This window comes from Uloborus diversus, chromosome 6 (assembly GCF_026930045.1).
Source record: "Uloborus diversus isolate 005 chromosome 6, Udiv.v.3.1, whole genome shotgun sequence".
Lineage (NCBI taxonomy): Eukaryota > Metazoa > Arthropoda > Arachnida > Araneae > Uloboridae > Uloborus > Uloborus diversus.
In genome coordinates, this window is record NC_072736.1 from 62,470,431 (window position 1) to 62,491,149 (window position 20,719).

The 20,719-nt window shown below is 33.9% G+C and overlaps 1 protein-coding gene across 1 annotated transcript in view; it reads right to left on the bottom strand.

Annotated features, from left to right (window-relative positions):
* The window catches only part of LOC129225212 (PH-interacting protein-like), a 101,599-nt gene that overhangs the window by 34,368 nt on the left and 46,512 nt on the right, over nt 1-20,719 (bottom strand). Inside the window, exons 18-21 of the mRNA XM_054859779.1 lie at nt 7,592-7,830; nt 3,724-3,837; nt 3,562-3,629; nt 2,324-2,606 (exon numbers count right to left, since the gene is read on the bottom strand). Of these exons, the coding sequence (XP_054715754.1) occupies nt 2,324-2,606; nt 3,562-3,629; nt 3,724-3,837; nt 7,592-7,830 (704 nt within the window). The remainder of the gene's footprint in view (nt 1-2,323; nt 2,607-3,561; nt 3,630-3,723; nt 3,838-7,591; nt 7,831-20,719) is intronic.

A 20,719-nucleotide genomic window follows, 5' to 3' on the forward strand; every position in this document is an offset into this window, starting at 1 on the left:
GAGAAAAATTCTTAATGACTGCTAAAAGACTATCATAGCCAGCTCCTCCATATAAACAGGACACAAAATTAATTTATGTTGTGCACAAAAGTCGATATAAGTACACATTAAACTTATTATACAATTAGTCATCACTAGAATGAAGTATTTTGTTATCTACTGAACCAAACCCCTATTTTAACACTAGTATTATATCTCAATTTATGCGGCATTTCCGTGGAACATAATCCCCGCGTAAAACGAGGGTCTACTTTGGTAACCAATAACATTATTGATGTATAAAAGCTATGGATTGTACAATAACAACCGTACAAATGTAAATCGTTAGGAGTTACATGGGTTGGGGATCTCAAAAAGAAGTTTTTAATTTATGCCATGGGGCAAAGGGCAGAAACTATGGACTTGTACCAACACTGGCCACTGGTTCAACATAATTAATTGTATTATTGTGGTGTCAAATGCATACTGACTGGCTGGGATTCATTCCATGGTTAAGTATTTAGTTCGTACAGAAATGATTGACACAACTCCTCTCACGCCGCAAATATACACCACCCCACAGGGAAACACCGTGAACTAAACACCAGGGGGCGTAAGCTATGCGGTGAGCACAGATGGCGCTGCCAGTTGGCGAACGGTTATAAAGAGCAGTCATACTCCCCGCCGCCTTCATTGCGAGCGTGGACAGCGAAGATGGAAAATGAATACCACGGTCAGCGATGAACTGCTTGGTTGTTATGGAAAGAGGGGGTACAGGGCTGTGATATCCATCGTCGTATGGTCTCAGTGTGTGGAAATGCAGCACCATCAAAGTGCACAGTGTACCGCTGGTTGGCCAAATTCAATAGTGGAGAGGAGACTGCAGACAAAGCTGTGAGCACAGGACGACCTGCAACATCACATACAGCAGCAAATGTGAACGCCGTGTCGACCTTGATTAAGGCGAACAGGCGCATAACATTTGATCAGCTGCATGAGGACAAAACAGGGCTTGCGCGAGGAACATTGCAAACGATTGTGCACAACGATTTGGGGATGGCAAAAGTGTGCTCCCAGTGGGTACCACATGCACTAACATCTCAATAGAAGCAACAACGCGTTGCCATATGCAGAGAACTGCTTACGCACTATCAATAGCAATAGGTATTGCGAGATTGCTAGGACGCTGCGAAGACGCATTCAACAGCGCCGTCCAGGAAAATGGGCAGGCCATGTGTTGATGAGCATGACAATGCTCGCCCCCACACCAACCGTCAGACACCCGACACCCTCGCAACATTGGGCTTCACTGTGTTGCCGCACCATCCCTACTCACCCGATCTGGCCCCCTCGGACTATGCTTTGTTTGACAAGTTGAAGGATGCCGTCCGGGGTCAGCAACTGCAATCAGGTGAGGACTTGCAGGCTGTTGTCCGTAGGTGATACACCAACACGCCCACAGAATGGCTCGCCAGGGCCATCCGAAAACTCCCAGCCAAATGGCAGAAGTGCATAGACTTGGAAGGGGAATATATCTAACGATTGTAATTGACATTATTTGTAAATAAATTATTTTCCATCTTGTGACCGCATTTGTGTCAATCATTTCTGTACGACCCTAGTATTACTTTCACTTAGAGAACCATGATTTCTTGATTAAACTGTGACACAATCTGGTACAACAGGGTTACAGCCATTTGGAATAGTTTGCCAGAAGCAATTAAATTTGCAATGCAATAAATAACATTAAGAGTTCTCTAGACCTTCATTGATGATTGATAAGTTGAGTAGGACTAGTCTAGCTGAGCTTGGAGCTTGAAGATAGTTTTCACTTTTATATTTACATTTGAATAATTGCAGGAAAGCTAAGAGGATATCTAATGTTTGCAAAATATTGCCTAGTAATTTTTTTCAAAAATTAGTAGCAATTTCACCCAGAATAAATACTGCATTAAATAAAATCCAGAAACATAGCAGCCAAAAGAGTATATTATTCAAATTAATGATGCAAGTGATCAAAACGCAGTGAGATTTTTTCTTTGAATTTAATGCTTGTTTTCTTGAAAGAAAGCATTATAAATGAACCACATTCTGAATAGCATTGCTTTTTTATCAATTTCTTTCACTGAGATTTTTATCCTTTGCTCTCATAAATTCTTTAATTTTTTTTTCTCCAAATTTGGGAGATTAAAATAAGTTTTCAAAAAATATTTTCATAATTAAAGACAATGGTTTTTCTACCCCCCAAGTATTTAATGTACATAACATACACAACATATTTTGACACTTATTTAATATTTTTTATAAAATTCATGGCTATATAGCATATAAATCTAAAGCTTACTGCTGGTTTAATTCGAGATGGTGCAGATCTCTTATTTCTACTTCTCCTTGTCCCATTGAAAGATGATGATCTATTCATGGAAGAACTAGGTTCATCCTCTTCATCATTTTCTTTTTCTGCTTCTTCATCACTCTCATCACCCGATGAAGTTGCTGGTTTGCGAGGTTTTCCTGGCCGCGTTGAAGTTCCTGAAATAGTTGGCCTTGCTTCTACTTTACCTTTTACGTTCGACTTAATGTTAAGTCCAACATCTTCGATCCAATCTGAGTATTCTCCAGAATTACTAAAAATAGAAGAGAAAAAATTATTAAGGATTGGAACATTATGCGGAAAACTCTTCTTGGTAAATGGTGTGGTTATAGAAAATTATTTCAGTCAAAGAATCAATTACCCTTTCCCTAAAGTGTTTTGAGGTTTTCAATGGGGGAGGGGGGGGGGAGACTAGTGTTAGCAAACCCTGGAAATCAAGGAAAGTTTAGAAAAAAAAGCAATAAAAATTTAGAAAAGAAAGCAATGAAAGTTTCTGCCACAAAGCTTTCAAATGTTCACTAGATGAAAATCACTAGAAGAAAACATTAGAGAAAACAAGAGAAAACATAGAAGAAAACATTTAACTAAAACAGGCCAAAATATGACACTATGTTGATTATAAAACAATCTATGTTTTGCTATACACTTGGGATTATGTAATTGGATTTTTTTTCCTACAAGATATCAACTATTAAAGTAGTGCTTGTAAGAAAAGAAGATGCCCCTATTATAGCTCAAGTCATTAGGTCAAACAACAATAAAATTCCATAGGTACAATACAATTCAAATTTGCTCACTTTTTATGCCCTGATATACAATAGTTAAAGAAAATTAAAATTAAATTAGCAATCTTTGAAATTTAATAAGAGGGTTCTTAGAAATTCCAGCTTTTGAAAAATACTTCTTTTCTCACACAAACAAACTGCTGTAAAATAACTTTTATGATTATTTAAAAAAAGGAATTTCATTGCACATCACATACTCTTAAGTTATATTTACTTTTTTAAAAAAGATATCTCTTCATATTCATTAGGCCGTACCGATTAAAAATAACTGTAAAATAAAAATACCAATAATGTTATTTATTACTTTTTTCAAAGCTTCATGAAAGACTTATTTGAATGAAAAGTATATTTTACACTTTCAAAAATATAAAAAAACATTTGAGCAGATTATTTACAATTTTATTTAATTGGGAGTTAAACTACCTGTCTTCCGTATCTGAATGTTCCGATTCAGAATCTGATGAACAGTGCATTTGGTCTGGATCTGGATTCTGTAAGGTGGGAAAAAAGAAAACCATCAAAATTATTTTTTCTGTCATTAGAAATATAAATATTGCTTCATAAGACACAGAAACTTTAACATACTTCATCATCTTCTTCATTTATTGAACTTGCAGCTTCATCTTCTGTCCTAGATCTCAATCCAGCCCTTAAACCTTTCCGCCTTATAAAATCTTTTACTTCCATTTTTTTGTATTCCTGAATGGAGAAATATCGTATGAGTGCATTATTCACTCCAACATAAACTCTTTTCATTAATAAAAGAATTGATAAAGAGCTGTAACACAAATACAGAGACATTGTAAGCAGGGTTGCGAAGTAGGACTCTGTCATTTTCCAGTGTTTGTGGAGTCAAACTGATATTAGGGTAAAGGAGTCAGAGTCAAAGGACTGATATTAGGGTAAAGGAGTTGGAGTCAAAGGCTCCTGGAGTGAGAGTTTTTTTTTTTTTTTTTTCACAAACTTGCAGCCCTGATTGTAAGTACCAGATTATTCAAAAAGAGCGGAGATATTTCAAATGTCTAAGAGTAAAAAGGTACAAAAACGATTTTTTTAAAATACTTAAGTCATTCTAAAGATGTTTTATGTGTTCTCCTCCTGACACCTGAATGATATCCCACCTGTATTCCAACTCCTGCTATAGATGTACACAGTTAAAAAAGTAATTATTGCAGTGATCCAATTTTTCAGTTAGTCAAGATTAGCAGGAACGGGGAATATAAACAAAGTATACTTTATAGCGAAAAACCACATGGGATTTAGGTCTGGTGACTTAGGGAAGTCAATTATAAAACGCTATATCACACCATTTTGACTAACTAAACAATAAAAAGTGATAGATTTCAATTTTTTTTCTTAGTTTAAAAGGTACTTTTGGAGCTATTTTACTTGTCTAGGTGGATATTTTTAGAGGGACTGTGGAGGGTTGCGTGAAACCTGTAAACCTAACAGGGATTTTTAGAAACTTATGTCTTCATCAATAATAGGGAACTTTAGAGTTTTTCATTTTCTTATTGAGAGCTTGGGAGACTATTGTCCTCATTATAATGGGTAAGGACTGTTGTCCTTCTCCCATGAGAATTTTATAGAATGTTGTGCTCTCTAAAGTAAGAATTTTTTAAGGACGAATGTCAAGATTCAACAGGGGATTTTTGAGGACTGTTCTTCTAACTCTAATGAGGATTTAATAGAGTCTGCTGACATTAGTATCAGGCTGTTGCCTTTACTTTAATGACCCTTTCAGAAAAAATTCTCCTAATTCATTTTGGGAGAGTTAGAGCAGTGTTAACTTTATATACAAAGCTTTCTCATTCGAATGGGCCTTTTTTGAGACTAATGACCAAATTTAAATAGAGATTTTTAGGGATTGTTGTCATTACTCTGAGGGGAAATTTTACTTTTTTTCTTTTATTTAAGCCGGATTATTGAGCTTGCGTCTCTTAACATAACTTTTATTTTTAAGATAGCACCAGGCAACATCGGGTGACATGGAAAGTAAGGTTAAAAAAACCAAGTAGAAAAATTTTATTGATCCTAGTTCAGAATAACAATTAACACAAATTGTAATTTAAGAACCATTTCAAAATTTTTTGTTCCCAAACACAAAAACTTGAAGTACAAAAGTAAATGCATCTTCTTAATCACAAATATCAATAAAAGAAATTGGACATTACAGATCGACATTCTGTTTGCTGTTCAATAAATATCAGTGTCCGGGCAACAAGCGAGCGCCCTGCCGCCGTTTCCCTCAATCTCTCTTTTAATCTAAAAAATAATTCTTTCATATAAAATAGAAGAAAGTAAAAAGAGCAGTTAAACTAAAAATAAAGTTGCTTCAATGCTGGCTGTTGAATATTGCTAAAGGTAAAAAATGAAAAGAAATGCTGAACTTTTTTTGCAAAATTCCATGATTTTCTCTGAGTTTTAACACTGCAGTTTGTTAAGAGCTAGAGGAGAGGGAAAGGAAAGTCTAGCCCCAATGCAAGTATGGTTTTAGAACATAATAATAATCAAAATGCACTATATATATATATACTAGCATTCCCGTACCCTGCATTGCTTGGGTAATGGAATTAGCAGGGGTTAACAATGCTCGGTGCACCTAGTTTTGAAAATCCCCTATAATAATTACTTATTACCTATATTTTTTTTAATTTTGGGAGGATCCCCGGAGCCCCTGAACTCCTTATATATATGCCCTTGTCCTTAACCGATCTTTAACTGTTATTAACGATCCTTTCAAAGTATTGATTATCTTTGCAAACACAGGTTATCCACATTTTATTGTTATACCTATGTTTAAGCTAGAACTTCTTTGTGTACAACATTTTTAGTTTTTTTTTCTGGTGCTAAAATTATTAAACTGCTTGATGAACTGGCTTTGGAGCAAGCTACATAACATTGGTCGTGTGAAAAAAAGTCTTCTCTTAAATCGATCCCTGCTACTTTTAATGTCTGTCCTTGTGACTTATTAATGGTTATTGCAAAGCAAACTTTAATAGGAAACTGCACTCTTCTAAATTCCAAAGGATAGTCCGCCTGTGATGATGTTCTTAAAAACTTCGTTTCTAGTTTTGAAAAAATAAAAGCAAAAGCCAGAAACATTATTATTTGACTTGAGAAAAGCCTCGAAGAACCACGTGAGAAACAAAAACAATATCAAATTTAAAATTCGCTATCGACCAAAAGTTGAGATGAAGTACTGAATAATGAGTTGAATGGAGGAAAGCCTTTGAAAATAAGGGATTTGAATTTCAATGACGGGTTTTAATTTCGCAGAAATTAAGGGGTTTTAATTAATTTCTCCCAAACTAATTGAGATTTCGAAAAATCCTTTCTTAGTGGTTACTTTCGTAATCATGCGGACATGCCTGTCAAATTTCAAGTCTGAGGTATCAGCGGTTTCGGCTGTGCGTTGATATATATATATATATGTATGTATATATATATATATATATATATATATATATATATATATATATATATATATATATATATGTTATCTCAGGATATATATATACACAGTCAAACCTCCATATATCAAACTTCCACATATCAAAATTTTCTATATATCGAAATCCCAGCAAATTTCTATGTTCATTACATAGAAAAATTGTTTCTATGTATCGAAAAAATCTCTATATACCGAAAAAAATTTCGAGACATTCGTGGATTTTGATTCAACTTCAGGCTGTTTGTCTCATGAAAAATGAAAATTAGGGGAGAAAATTATGTTCATTAAAGGTTGCTGCGAAACTCATAAGGAATCTGGGGTCGAGGGCTGTGTAAATAGGTCGTTGTTGTGCTCTGGAGCTCTCAAATTCCCTCAAGTTTATTTCAAATCTAAGTTGTAACCAGTAACACTGTAAAATCAGTTTCAAGTTATTCCTTTTGTCTGTTGATTATCATTCCTAGTCTTTTTAGCTTCAGTAAAAATCATTCAAGTTAAGTAGATTGATTTTTTACTTTTTTCTCGATTACACTGTCAAAACGAAACAACCCTAATGTTGGGAATCAAGTTAATTGCCGAAGAATAAAGATGTATGACAGCGCAAAAATTTAATTTGTTAATTTTTTAATCACCAACTTTCAATTAATCCGATGCTTGTATTAGAAAATTGGGTTTCATAACACGAAAATTAGCTTTAATTTTAGTGTTTTAGGAGATTTGTACAATAAAATAAGATCGTTTCTATACATCGAAATTTCTATATATCGATTTTTTTTCCAGCAATTGGGTACTTTGATATATGGAGGTCCGACTGTATATAACCCAATTTCATATTTTATATATTAAGTTAAAAAGTGAAGGAATGAGATTGAATTTTTTCCTGTCCTATTCTCTGTCTCCGCGATTTCCCAGAGAAGAAAATCTGTCTTGAGAGGGAATCGTTTGCATCCATGAATTAAAGGGCAAATAAACTAATACAAGACTTTAAAAAATGCTACTTACTTCTCTGGAATTAAGCTGCGACCTTGTTTTCTTTTCTTTGTTGTAAAAATGTAGTTCATAATCAGCCAAATCTGTCCTTCGAAGTAAGTGAGACTTAGAGAGTGAAGAGCTCATAGGTCTTACAACAACACGTTTAACCCACGCTGGTACATCTCCCTGATTGCCACGAGATTGCCAGTTGCCAACAGACTGCACTCCTTCAACATCTCCTGTTCGACGCAAACCAACACGGCTATGACCTAGAATTCAAAAATTTGATTTCCCAACAATAAGCACAAGTATGAAAAAACTTACTAAATTTCCTGTTACATTTTTAGCAGCTACATTTTTTAAATTTTAATATATTATACTGGGCTGCTAAATTTAAACGGTGAAACTCAATGACCCCTGATTTAACAAGAACTCTAGTTTAACAAGGAAATCAGAAATACTTGGCTAGTACAACAGCAAGTCTATGAGAGCACAACTTGCTTTTTACAAACAAAGCCCATATATAGAGCAATATTTTTGTGATTCATAAAATTTCTATCAACACTTAAACCTTTTCAGTTCAACTAAATAACTTTTAGCCTTCTAAAGTCGATCAAAAGTGTGAATTTTCATGATTTTTTTTCGCAAACCCATTTTTTACGAGCCCTTGGAAATAATGAGGAAATATTGCAGTCTCTTTGAGCCTGTTATAAGGGAGTCAGATAAACTTAGATAAACACCTTTTAAATATGATTCAAATGATTTTTTTAAAGTTATCAATTAAAAATAAGCTAAGCTGTTCACTCTACAATCCATGCCGGAGCTTTATTTTTATTAAAAACTAGTGGTACCCGCACGGCTTCGCCCGTAATAGAAAAATTATAAGATCTTTCGGCTCGCCTGTTATATTTACAAATAATGTATGGTGAATTTTCTCAGAAATTGGCTTGTACCCATGTTACGGTTCCACGTTATGATAATTTCATAATTTACTCGCCCATCTTATGATAATTTTGTTCTTAAAATTGGAATAGAAAAAGAACCACATCAAATTTTCTAAAAATCGCTTTGAGGTGCACACCCCTATGCTACAAACTAACTTTGTGCCAAACTTCATGAAAATCGGCCGAACGGTCTTGCCGCTATGCGCAACAGAGATCCTGACAGACAGAGAGACTTTCAGCTTTATTATTAGTAAAGACAAGGCAGTTGAAAATTATAATATTTCAGAGTGCCGACAGGAACTGTTAAAAAAATATACTCTACTTTTCTCTGATTAAGTTCACCAAATTTCCCTGACTTACGTTACCAATTAACAGTGGCGCCAACTACATAGGGTCTGAGCTATACCTCAAGGTTCAGAAAATTTTCAAGTGGCCAATGGCCACTAGGCCCAAAAAGCTTGGTGGCCACCAGTTTTACCGGGTTTCAAAAACAGTGCTGTAGTACAAGAATGGGGGTGGAGAAGAGGGGATTTCAATTTGTATTTTTTGAAACAAATATTATGAAAGTGATGGTAATGGAAATATAAATATAAATTATATTAATCATGGAAATATAAAAGGCATAGGGTGAAGGTTGGGAGCTCCTGAAGCAAATGGTTCATTCCACCCATTTAAAGTTTCATAAGAAAAAAAAATCATTAAGCCAAAAATAAAGTAGTGTACACAGTACCATGGTCCCACAGTGAAAAAAAAAATTTGGCATAAAAATTATTTAACTATAAACCTCCTCCAATAATATACAATTTGGCATTTACCAAGAATATCTTCCAAAAAAAAAATCATTCTTTTTGCATTATTTGAACTAAGAGTATGACCAAACATGGCGACTACGTTCCATATGCAGCGTCGCCATGTTAGGATGACTATGAAGGGAAAACAATCAACGGACTGGCTATTTGGCTTATATTTTAATCTGATGCGATTGAAGATTAAAAAATTACAACTGTTATTCGAATAAATAGAAACTAGCCCCCGTTGTTTAAACGATTTTCAATGGAACGTATTCCTAATCGATCGCGAGTATTACCGTCCACATCACAGCAGAAATATAAGATATAGTTTATAGAAATATATATTTTTTTCTTTCTTTTTTTAATGATGTTGGATTTATAATGAAATACAGGATTTATCGGAAAACATGGAACTTTGACTATGACAAAGGAATGATAAAACGGGGTGCGGGGGGGCTATGTACAGTCAAAAACAAGTTGCCTAAGTTTTAAATTAATTTTTTTTTTCCTATTTTGACGATTTTCAGAATAAAGGCTGTTTTGAGTTAATTGGGAATCAAATAGGATCGGAACGACCTTCGAGGATTTATGTAAAAAAACATTACATAATCAGGGTTCATACACTTTTGGTTAAAAAAAGTTCCCTGACTTTTCCAGGTTTTCCAGGTTGTTTTTTAGAAAATTCCAGGTTACTCGCTTCATTCAAAATTTAAGTTTAAATAGTAATATTTTCAAAATAATTAAAATTGTTTAAAGTAGCAATGCAGAAGAACTGAAACTTCTACCCTTAGATTTAAAAAAAAAAAAAAAAAACCTTGGAATTTTTTTTTCCTTTGTTTTCTCTGTCAAAATTTTAAGTTTTTTTTAAAACATTTTGTTCAAAATTGTTTTAATTTGTTTACTATTTGTTGAAAACAGAGTACTTTCACCTTATTTTAGCGTTTCTTAGATGTCACGCGTAATATTATAGCGTTTTGCCGTAGTCCTGCAGCAATCTTTTAGCATCCGCTTTTGGTTTACAATACTTCTTTTATTTTCTTATTAGTAGGTTACACAAAACATATTGAGCAAAATGCAAAACTAAATTTCAGTATATATATGATTAACTTCGTTGCATCGATCGGCATACCATGTAATGCATAGCAACAAAAATCAACATCCGCCGATCATAGGCCAATGCCAATAATCTTTTTTTTTTTTCACATATTAAAGGACGCTTACATTAAAATTTCAGATTTTCTTCTCCAGAAAGTAATAGTTAATTAACAAAAATTCATAACTTTTTGCACATTTAATGTTATTTTCAATAGTTCATATTGATATAAACATCCAATTCTGTTTCTGGAAGTTTAAGTCTACTTCCATTGCGAAAACGATCAACTATGGCGACAAAGTGAAAAATTTAAAATAATAAGTAGATTTTTAGATTTGTAGTATAAAAGTAGTAATAAATAATTAATAATCCTTAAAAAACTACAATAAAAGCAAAATAGTCAGTATTTAGCACATAAGAGTCTAAATCAATTAAAACAAAAAATGTTATGAAGATTAAATTTTGTATTTTTCCAGAAAATAATTTTTTGACCAGACCATTTTTTGTTACTTTCATCAGTTTTCAATTAAAGAAAACATCCAATTCTGCTTTGCTTTTAGAAACTCGGGCATTTTAGGATCGTATCTACTTCCATCTTGTGAATGACCAAAGATGGCGACTACGTTTCACACGTAGCTGAAATGATTTTCCGATCAAAAAAAAAACGATTTTCCCCGATCGACCCTCCCATCTACAGGTTGTGCTTCCGAAGGAGTAAATTGTCTTCTCTCCTGTTGAGTTTGTGCATAATTCCTGTTCACCTGATTTTTTTTTTCCTTGGGAACTACTGAGAGTCAAAAATGGCGGCTGCTGAAGATTTTTTGGGTCGCCACTTTTTTCATTGCTTTAAAATTGTTACAATTTGTTTTAAATACATCGATAAAAATGAAGATTAGATCTCATAAAACAAAATTCCCTGGGAAAAAATTGGGAAAAGAAAAATTTTGGGGACACATTTGGAAAATTCCCTGACATTTTTGACTTTGTCATTTTCCCTGATAATTCCAAGTTTTTCCGGAGCGTACGAACCCTGAAACGAACAGAATGTTGTGGCAACCCATCTAAACCTTTAGGCAGTAGAAAGAAATGCGTTCCCCACACTGACTCCATGCAAGAAAATCTTCCCTTCTTTTGTCGCATTTTTCGTTGTGAAAAAAAACGTTCGTTTTTCGATTGCTGTTTTTAAGTGCCAGCGTCAGTTTAGATAAAAATTTACAATTTTTTTCGTGAAATCCCAGTAAAAACGAAGACTAGATCTCATGGTACTTAATTCCTTGGGAAAAAAAAGGAAAAAAAAATTTGGAGGACAAAATTTGAAAACTCCCTGACATTTTTGACAGTGTAATTTTCCCTGACAATTCCCGGTTTTCCCGGAATTCCCGGAGCGTACGAACCCTGATAATGGTGTTTTTTTAAAGAGCCAAAATTTGCATAATATTTTCATACTTTCAGAACAAGATTTTAAGCAAAACATAAAACTGTTTTAGAAAAAGAATTTGAAAAAAGTACAGGGTTCATACACTTTTGGTTAAAAAAAATTCCCTTACTTTTCCAGGTTATTTTTTTAGAAAATTCCAGGTTACTCGCTTCACTCAAAATTAAATTTAAGTAACAATATTTCAAAATAGTCAAAATTGTTCAAAGTAGCATAAGCACTGAAACTTTTCCACTTGTAAAAAAAAAAAAACTTGGATTCTTAAAAAAAAATTCTGTCACAAGTTTAAAAAAAAAACATTTTGTTAAAAATTATTTTCATTTGTTTACTATTTGTTAAAAACAATGTACTTTCAACTTATTTTAACGTTTCTTTGATGCTATATGTCATGCATATTAGCGTTTTGCTGTAATCAGCAGCAATCTTTCTCCGCTTTTGGTTTACGATTCTTTTTATTTTCCTATTAGTATGTAACACAAAACATATTGAGCAAAGTACAAAGCTATTTTTCAGTATGAATATGATTAACTTGTTGCATCGATGTGCATACCATATAATGCATTCTAACAAAAGTCAACATCTGTCGATCATGAGCTAATGCCAATAATCATTTTTTTTTCCTTTTGCATATAAAGGATGCTTGCATTAAAATTAAAAATTTTCTTTTTTGCACATTTACTTTCAATAGACATTGCTTTCAATAGACATTAAATTAAACATCTAATTATGTTTTTGTAAATTTTTGTCTACTTCCATCTCGCAAACGACCAAATATGGCGACTAAGTAAAAAATTTAAGACAGTGAGTAGATTTTTGAATTAGTAGCATAAAAGTAGTTATAAATAATAATTTATCCTTCAAAAAGTACAATTATAAGACAAAATAGTCAGTTTTAAGTCAGCACATAAGTGTCTAAATCAATTTTTAAAAAAAAGTTCTGGAGATAAAATTTCGCATTTTTCCAGAAAATAATTACGAATTACCCGGAAAACAGGGCACATTTTGCGTTGTTATCAATAGTTTGCATTGCAATAAATATCCAATGCCATTTTCGGAAACTTAGGCACTTAAAAAGTTTTGTGTACTGCCATCTTTGAAATGACCAAATATGGCGGCTACGACAAAAATTAAGAAATAATTTGTAGCATGAAAACAATTTAAAAACTCGTATGTTGTGGCCATCACGAAACTTTCTTCTATATTTTTCCTTTTTCTGATCCCTCCCCATGCTTGACGAGGAAGCAATATTCCTGACAAAAACAAAATTACACATGCAAAAACTTGACGACCATCCCAATGTCTGAATTATTGCAAAAGCAAAGCAAAGAGCGAAAATCGAAAGTTATTTTAAACGCCTTGCTTGAATTAATTACAAATATTTTATTTGTTAACAAACATAAGATGGCAACAGTTAAAAATTTTAAATCATTGAGATAATATTTCCGATCATTTCCATACAATTAAAATCACGAAAAATACGCAGACGACAATCTATTACGATTTATCTTTCTTATTGTTGCATTAATAAAGCTATTTTTATTCGCAAAAAAAAAAAAAAAAAATCAACACCTCTTAGAGCGATTGGCGTCAAAATTGAACCAAAGCCTGTTTACATATGGATTCACATATATTCCAAATTTCAACCAGAACGTAGCATTACTTCTTGAGATAGGGCACTCACAATGGAAAAAAAGAACGGGCGATTGCGCTACCCCCTTTTTAGCTGTTGACACCAAAATAAAATCAGCTTTTATACCCACTAAGGACTACTTGCCGATAATTTTTTCTTTCATTCCGTTCTTTATTTCTTGAGATACAGCAGTCACAATCGACGACAAAAAACGTTCTATAGCTCAACCCCCGTTTGAGTTATTGACACCAAAATTGAATCAGCACCTGTTCCTGTTAATGGCGACATATGGACCAAATTTTGTTTGATTCCGCCAATTACTTCCTGAGGAATAGCAAGCACGCGTAACTCAAAAAAACGTCCCATTGCTCCACCCCCCTTGGAGGAATTCGCGCCAAAAACCAATGGGCACAAGTTCACATAGGGGCACATATGTGCACCAAATTGCGTTCGATTTCATGCGGTAGTTTTTGCTGTAGAGCGGCCACAAAAAACTGGTCACACACAGACGTGACACACACACATACACACACACATACATACACACACACATACACACACACAGACAGACAGACATTTTCCAAAAATAGTCGAAATGGACTCAGCATACCTCAAAACGTTCGAATCCGTCAAAATTCGAAATTCGAAAATTTGCACGAATCCAATACTTTCTTCTATATATTAGATATAGAAGAAAGTAATAATAAATCTTCATGAAATTACACTTCAGTTGAAAAGTTTTTAGCACATTTGCGTCCAAGGTAATGAGGATAAGATTAAGTTTTAAGAACAAAAATTTTCATTTCTCAAGAAAATTACATATTTAAAATAAAATAATAAAAAAAAACAAGTTGCAGCACATTTTGCGTTGTTTTCATTAGTTTACAGTTAAAGAAAACATCCAATTCTGCTTTGTTTTTGGAATCTTAGGCATTTAAGCATCGTGTCAACTTCCATCTTATGAATGACCAAACATGGCGACTATGTTTCTTTCGTAGCTGAAAAGACTTTTCGATTAAAAAACGATTTTCTCAATTGACCCTACCATCCGCAGGCCTGTGCTTTAGAAGAAGGAAAATGTTCTTCTCCCGTTAAATTTGTGCATAATTCCTGTTCACCCTAGGAAATTTTTTCTTTGGAACTATTAAGGGGCAAAAATGGCGTCCGCAGAAGTTTTTTTTTTTGGTTCGCCTTTTTTATTTTATTGTCAGCCTCATTTTGCCTCGAAGCTTTTTACATTTTTCTTTCCAGGAAACAATGATAAAAACGAAGATTTGAACTCAAGGTACAAAATTTCCTGGAAAAAAAATTTTTTGAGGCAAAATTTGAAATTTTCCTGACTTTTCCCAGACAATTCCAGGTTTTCCTGGAGCGTACGAACCCTGTAATTTAATAACCATATTTTCCTGTGTATTATCGGCGGGCGGCCGATAATCTGCAGGTTCTAAAATGGGCCAGAAGAAAAAAAAAAGCTTCGTATAATCCCAGGTGTATAATACGATGTAAAAAATAAAGTTTGAATTTAATATACAATTTGAGCAACTAAACTAAAAACGTGAAAAGGTAATTACTTTGAAGGCATAATCAAAATTTATCTAAAATATAATCTAAAATATAATGTCTTCCTGAAATCATGATTATAGTACGCTAATTACTTGAAAAACAGAGTCAAGACAAAGGAGCAAACGCTCTGATCTTGTGCAAATGGCTTCCTAATTCACTGTATTTTTGCTTATTTTACATTGCCTGAATCGCGTAAGAGGAACATTCAAGCAACGTAAAATAACCAACATTCAGGCAGGCAGTGAGAAAGGACATGCAAGCTTTGTAAAATAAACAACATTCAGTCGGAGTACGGTCTCTATCGGTGAATCCTTATTGTACTGTTGCATCTGTGGTGTAGAATTCTTTTCTTAGGATCTAAAATAAAAATAACCCCCCAAAAAAGTTGGCGACTGTAGAGATTTTTTGGGGTCGCCAATTTTGAAAACTGAGTCGCCACGCATGGGTGCAAGTTTGGTGATGTGTTCAAGACGGAAAATATTTTCAGCCCCCCCCCCCCCCCCCCGCCCACATGCGGGCTTAAGGAAAAATTTGTATGTATAAATGTTGCAGATCTTAACAATGCCTTTTTTGGAATCTGTTTGATTTAAATTTTAAGCCTTAAAATTGTAATATTTAAGTGTTTTGAGATCATAATTCAAAAAATCTAAAATCCAGCAATAAAAGGGGGTGGGTCTGGGGGCTCTCCCCCAGAATTTTTTTCAAATTGAAGTCCAAAAAACGCTGTGGTAGGCCATTTTGGTAAAGTTCAGGGAAAGGAGGGGTTCAGGGACTCTTACATCAATTATTTCAAACTGATACAGTAGAACCTCTCTTATCCGAACCTCTATTAACCGAAACTCTCCGTTAACCGAAGTCGGTTTCAATTCTCTTTTTTTTTTCCTATTATTATCTAAAATTTTCTCTAAACGAACATCCATTTTTAAATTTTTTCTTCCCACATTTCTTATGCATGTCAGCCGTTTTTTCCAAACTACGAGTGCAGATAAATAGTTTGGAATTCCTTCTCACTAGCTCAATTCTTGGTATGAGTATACTCTCCCCTACTTTCAAGCGTTCCTGTTCTAAACAAAAACACATGTCATTTCGAAATTTGGAAGGTCATACTGCCGAGGCCCAGAACAATCAAATGTTATTGCACCGTCTGATTGTAAGCAAGTGCAAAGAATCACCTCTTTTGTAATCTCAAGAGCAGAGAAGTTTTCTTCGCAGCAGAATTTGAAAAGGGGGAGGTCACTCTGTGTCACTTATCCTTTGTGAACCTATTCCAGGAAAAGGGAAAAGAAGGAAAACCCGTTTGCTGTTCTCTGTCGCGTTGGGCTGGGCAGCTGGCCAGAATTCGAAATTTCCAAGAAATTTCGTGCTAATCTGTGGGTTCTCTTTTTCTGCTCCTACATTTTCGATCAGAATTTTCTTGAGTGCTATCAGTGAAGTTGGTAGTTTTGACCTGCCGGGGGATCTGATAGAACTAACGCATTGTTTTTCTTTTTTTTGAAACTCATGTTTTCTTCTTTATGATGGCTTCCATTAAGAGAAAAAGAATCGTATTAACCATACAGGAAAAATATGATATTGTAACGAGACTAGAATCTGGTGAAGCTGTTACAAAACTTGCGAAAGAGTTTCACGTTGGTGTGTCAACCGTGAGCGAAATGAAAAGAAACTTGGAAAAAATTAAAAAGTGCTTTGCTGAGTTTGATATCACGAAAGGTGCCAATTTCCGAAAAACAATGAAATTAGCCGATCATACAGATTTAGATGCGACTTTGTACAAATGGTTTGTGCAGAAAAGATGTAAAGGAATACCCCTATCTGGACCAATGATTCAAGAAAAGCTTTGATTCTCAACTCGAAGCTTGGTGGTTCTGATGACTTCAAAGCCAGTAGTGGCTGGTTAGAGAAATTCAAAATTCGCCATGGTATAAGGCAACTCAATATCGAGGGGGAAAAATTGTCTGGAAATGTCGCAGCAGTTGATTCATTTGTTGCAAAGATTGAAGATTTGATAAGAGATGAGAATTTATCCCCAGATCAAATTTACAACTGCGATGAAACCGGACTGTATTGGAAGGCCCTTCCTGAAAAAACTTTAGCTGCGGTAAATGAAACTTCTGCTCCCGGAAGGAAACGAATGAAAGATAGGGTCACTGTTTTAGCCTGCTCCAACGCATCGGGTTCCCACAAGCTTGAACTAGCTGTTGTTGGGAAAAGTAAGAATCCGAGATGTTTTAAGAATGTAAACAGATCTGCTCTTCCTGTACACTATTTAAATCAAAAAAATGCTTGGATGGATTCCAATTTGTTTTCCAAGTGGTTTTTTGATATTTTCGTGCCTGCAGTGAAATCTTGGCAAGAAAAAAAACATTTGAATGGAGCGCTTCTGTTATTCGACAACTGTCCAGCTCATCCGGAACATAACTCTTTAAAATCTGGTAACATCCGGTGTTTATTTTTGCCCCCCAATACAACATCTCTGCTGCAGCCTATGGATCAGGGAGTCTTAGAATCTTTAAAACGACGTTACCGAAAGCAGTTTATCAGAAAATTACTTTTTGAAGGAGATTCTGAATCTGGTGCAGTTTCAATAGTTGAGTTTTGGAAAACTATCAACATCAAAGACTGCATTTATATGATTAGTGACGCGTGGGAATCTTTGCCGCAATCGACACTAAAACGAAGTTGGAGAAAACTTTTGCCGAATTTTTCAAGTGGCACAGATGAAAATGCTACTGACATAGCGAAAGATATTGTTACTGAGTTTTCAAGCGTTTTCAGCACAATGAAAGGCTTTGAAAATTGTGGTGATAGAGAAATTACAGATTGGTTGAATTGTGACATGGAAGATGCAGGCTTCCAGTTGCTCAATGATGAGGACTTCAACAGGGTTCATACCCTTTAGGCAGAAAAAAATTCAAGCACTTTTCAAGTACTTTTCAAGGTAAAAAATTTTGTTTTCAAGGCAATATCATAAATTTGTACTAAAAATATTGTATGCAGATTTCATTTACTACAAACACATAGAAATAAGGCAATAATACAAAAAAGTATAGGAAAGCAAAATTGCTTTTTCTACAACGAGAGACGCTTTGATGAAAGATCTACTGCGTTGAAAGTTTTTCTGAAAATGTTTGAAAAGTTTGGTCATAAAGAGAAGCAGATACCAAGAGGTTTAATTTTGAGGTTTTTCAAAGGTTGCAGCAGTCAGAGGTTTGTATATTTTCTAGAATCAGCAAATTAATACTTAAAAAAAAAACCTTTCATAAGTGCTTTTAACTTTTATGGGAAGAAACTAAAATACCCAAGTTCAATGGCATTGCCAGAGAGGAGTTTTTGAAGTCATTCCCCCCCCCCCCCGGGTTTCAACATTTATTTCCAATATCTATACAGTGGTTTATTACAATATAAGGGCGGTTAGGACAAAAACACTACCCAGAAAGTTATTTCAGTTTTCACTATTAAGTTCTAAAAATATTAGGTTTGCAAATCATTTATAAGTATGCAAATCAATTATTCGTATGTAATTATTAGCTGTTCAGACAATAAGGCATTTCAACTGTCCTCGAGAGTAAATTTAAAAATTAGGAAGTAAGAAAAGTTTATGAAAGTCCACAGTCCAGTCTCTACACCTCAAAATATACAAAAGCAGCTTAAGCAGTGATAAATACTCTGAATGCAAACTTGAGCCTATTCAGCTTTCATTGATTAACTTGCAATAGACAATAAATGTGCAAGTGCAGATTTATAGAGCCATATTTCGAAATTGAAAAGATTCACAAGAAGTTGACATATATTATGACAAAAGTAGTTTTATTTTGGGAAAAAATGGGTTATTGTTGAAATTAGAATTTAAATTTAGAAAGGCAATAATATTCAGGTGATTTGTGAGTTCATAAAAAATTACCTGAAAGTTTCAAAGAGCAAACTGGGGCGAGGGGGGGGGAGGGAAATAATTTTTAAAACTAAGACCCCTATTACTTGAATATACATATGTACAACAACAACTTTTGCTATGCATACAATTCATAAAATAGTTTATTAAGTCAAAATATTTTGCATAGAAATACCATGCCCAGTGCCTGTTGATAACCAGCAACAGGCACTGGGCCTAGCTAGGCTTGTACTGGTCAATTTATTAGATCCAAATGAAGATCAATGACCCTCCTTAAGCTATCTACCCCTTTGCTGATTAAAGCCTCTTTCGGTAAGCTCCAAGTACCCACAACCTTAATAAAGTAGTAATTTTGAACATTTGAGGAAAAGGGGGAAAATTGGAGATATAGGGAGGTAAAAGCATAAAAACGAACACTACTGGATTTCAAGTGAATAATCATAACACAACCACCCCTGTTATACACCTTATTTATTTTAGCAGACATAAAAAAATGATGTACTTATAAATAAAATTATATAAATCAACTTTATATTTAAAATACAAACTTTAAGTTAATTTGTTAGGTGCTCAACTGCTGAAATTTAAATTTTTTTTAAAAAAATCTGCTATGACCAAAAATTAGGTAAAGATAATCATTCAAAATTGCAAAAATAAATTAGCAAATAATTAAACAAGACCAAGGTAATAAATTCTTTAACTCTTTAGTTATTAAAATAAAAAATAAAATAAGCTAATCTGATGTAGCAGTGTCAAAATAACTACTAATTGCCAAAAATATAAAAATATTTACAAAATGCAAAAGGATTGAAATCTCAAACAAGGGAAGCAAATTTTCGTGAATTAAGTTTAATGTTGTCATGTTTCCCATAAAATAAACTTATATTTTACTGAAATTAAACATAAAATGTGCTAATCTACGGTAGCAAATATGAAAATAACATCCGATTAGTGAATATATTTAAATATTTGCAAGATGCAAAAAGATTGAAATTTCAAACACGAGAAGCAATTTTTCGCTAAGTCTGAGTTCGTTCGACGTGGCATGTTTCCCATGAAATAAATTTATTTGTTTTTTATTAAAATTAAACAAAAAATATACTAATCTAAGGTAGCACATGCGAAACTAACATTTGATTAGCCAAAATATTTAAATATTTGCAGGATGCAAAAAGATTGAAATTTCAAACACAAGAGCAATTTTCCGCGAAACCCGAGTAAGGTCAATGTTGTCATGGTTTCCAAATTAATTTCTTTGTTAATTAATGAAATTAAACAAAAAATAAACTAATCTAAGGTACCATATGTCAAAATATCTTTCGGTTGTAAAAAACATCAAAATATTTACAAGATGCAAAAGGATTGAAATCCCAAACACGGAAGCAATTTTTCGCGATGTTGCATACTGAACACATGTTCAGAAAATTGCATTGGTGAAATACTTTTTTAAAACTTCTAAGCACAATTCGTTGATTTTTGGGAGAATTTAAGCACTAAGAAACTTTTTCAAGGTTTTAAAACTTTTTCAAGGTTTTCAAGCACTTGAAAATGAACTTTTTTTTTTCAAGCACTTTTCAAGGTTTTTCAAGGGCGTACGAACCCTGTTCAATAGCAGAAGTCCGGAATTCTCCAAAAGAAGATGATGATGATGAAGATGAGAATGATTCTGGAACAAATAAGATAAGTAACAATAAAATCGCTTAGGACATAAGATTTTCACTTTTGCATCATAAATCAGTTCTGATTCGAAAGTCTCCCAAGGTAGCGCCAACAAACTAGAAAAGAAGGAAAGGTGGGGGAAGGGTAAGACCGA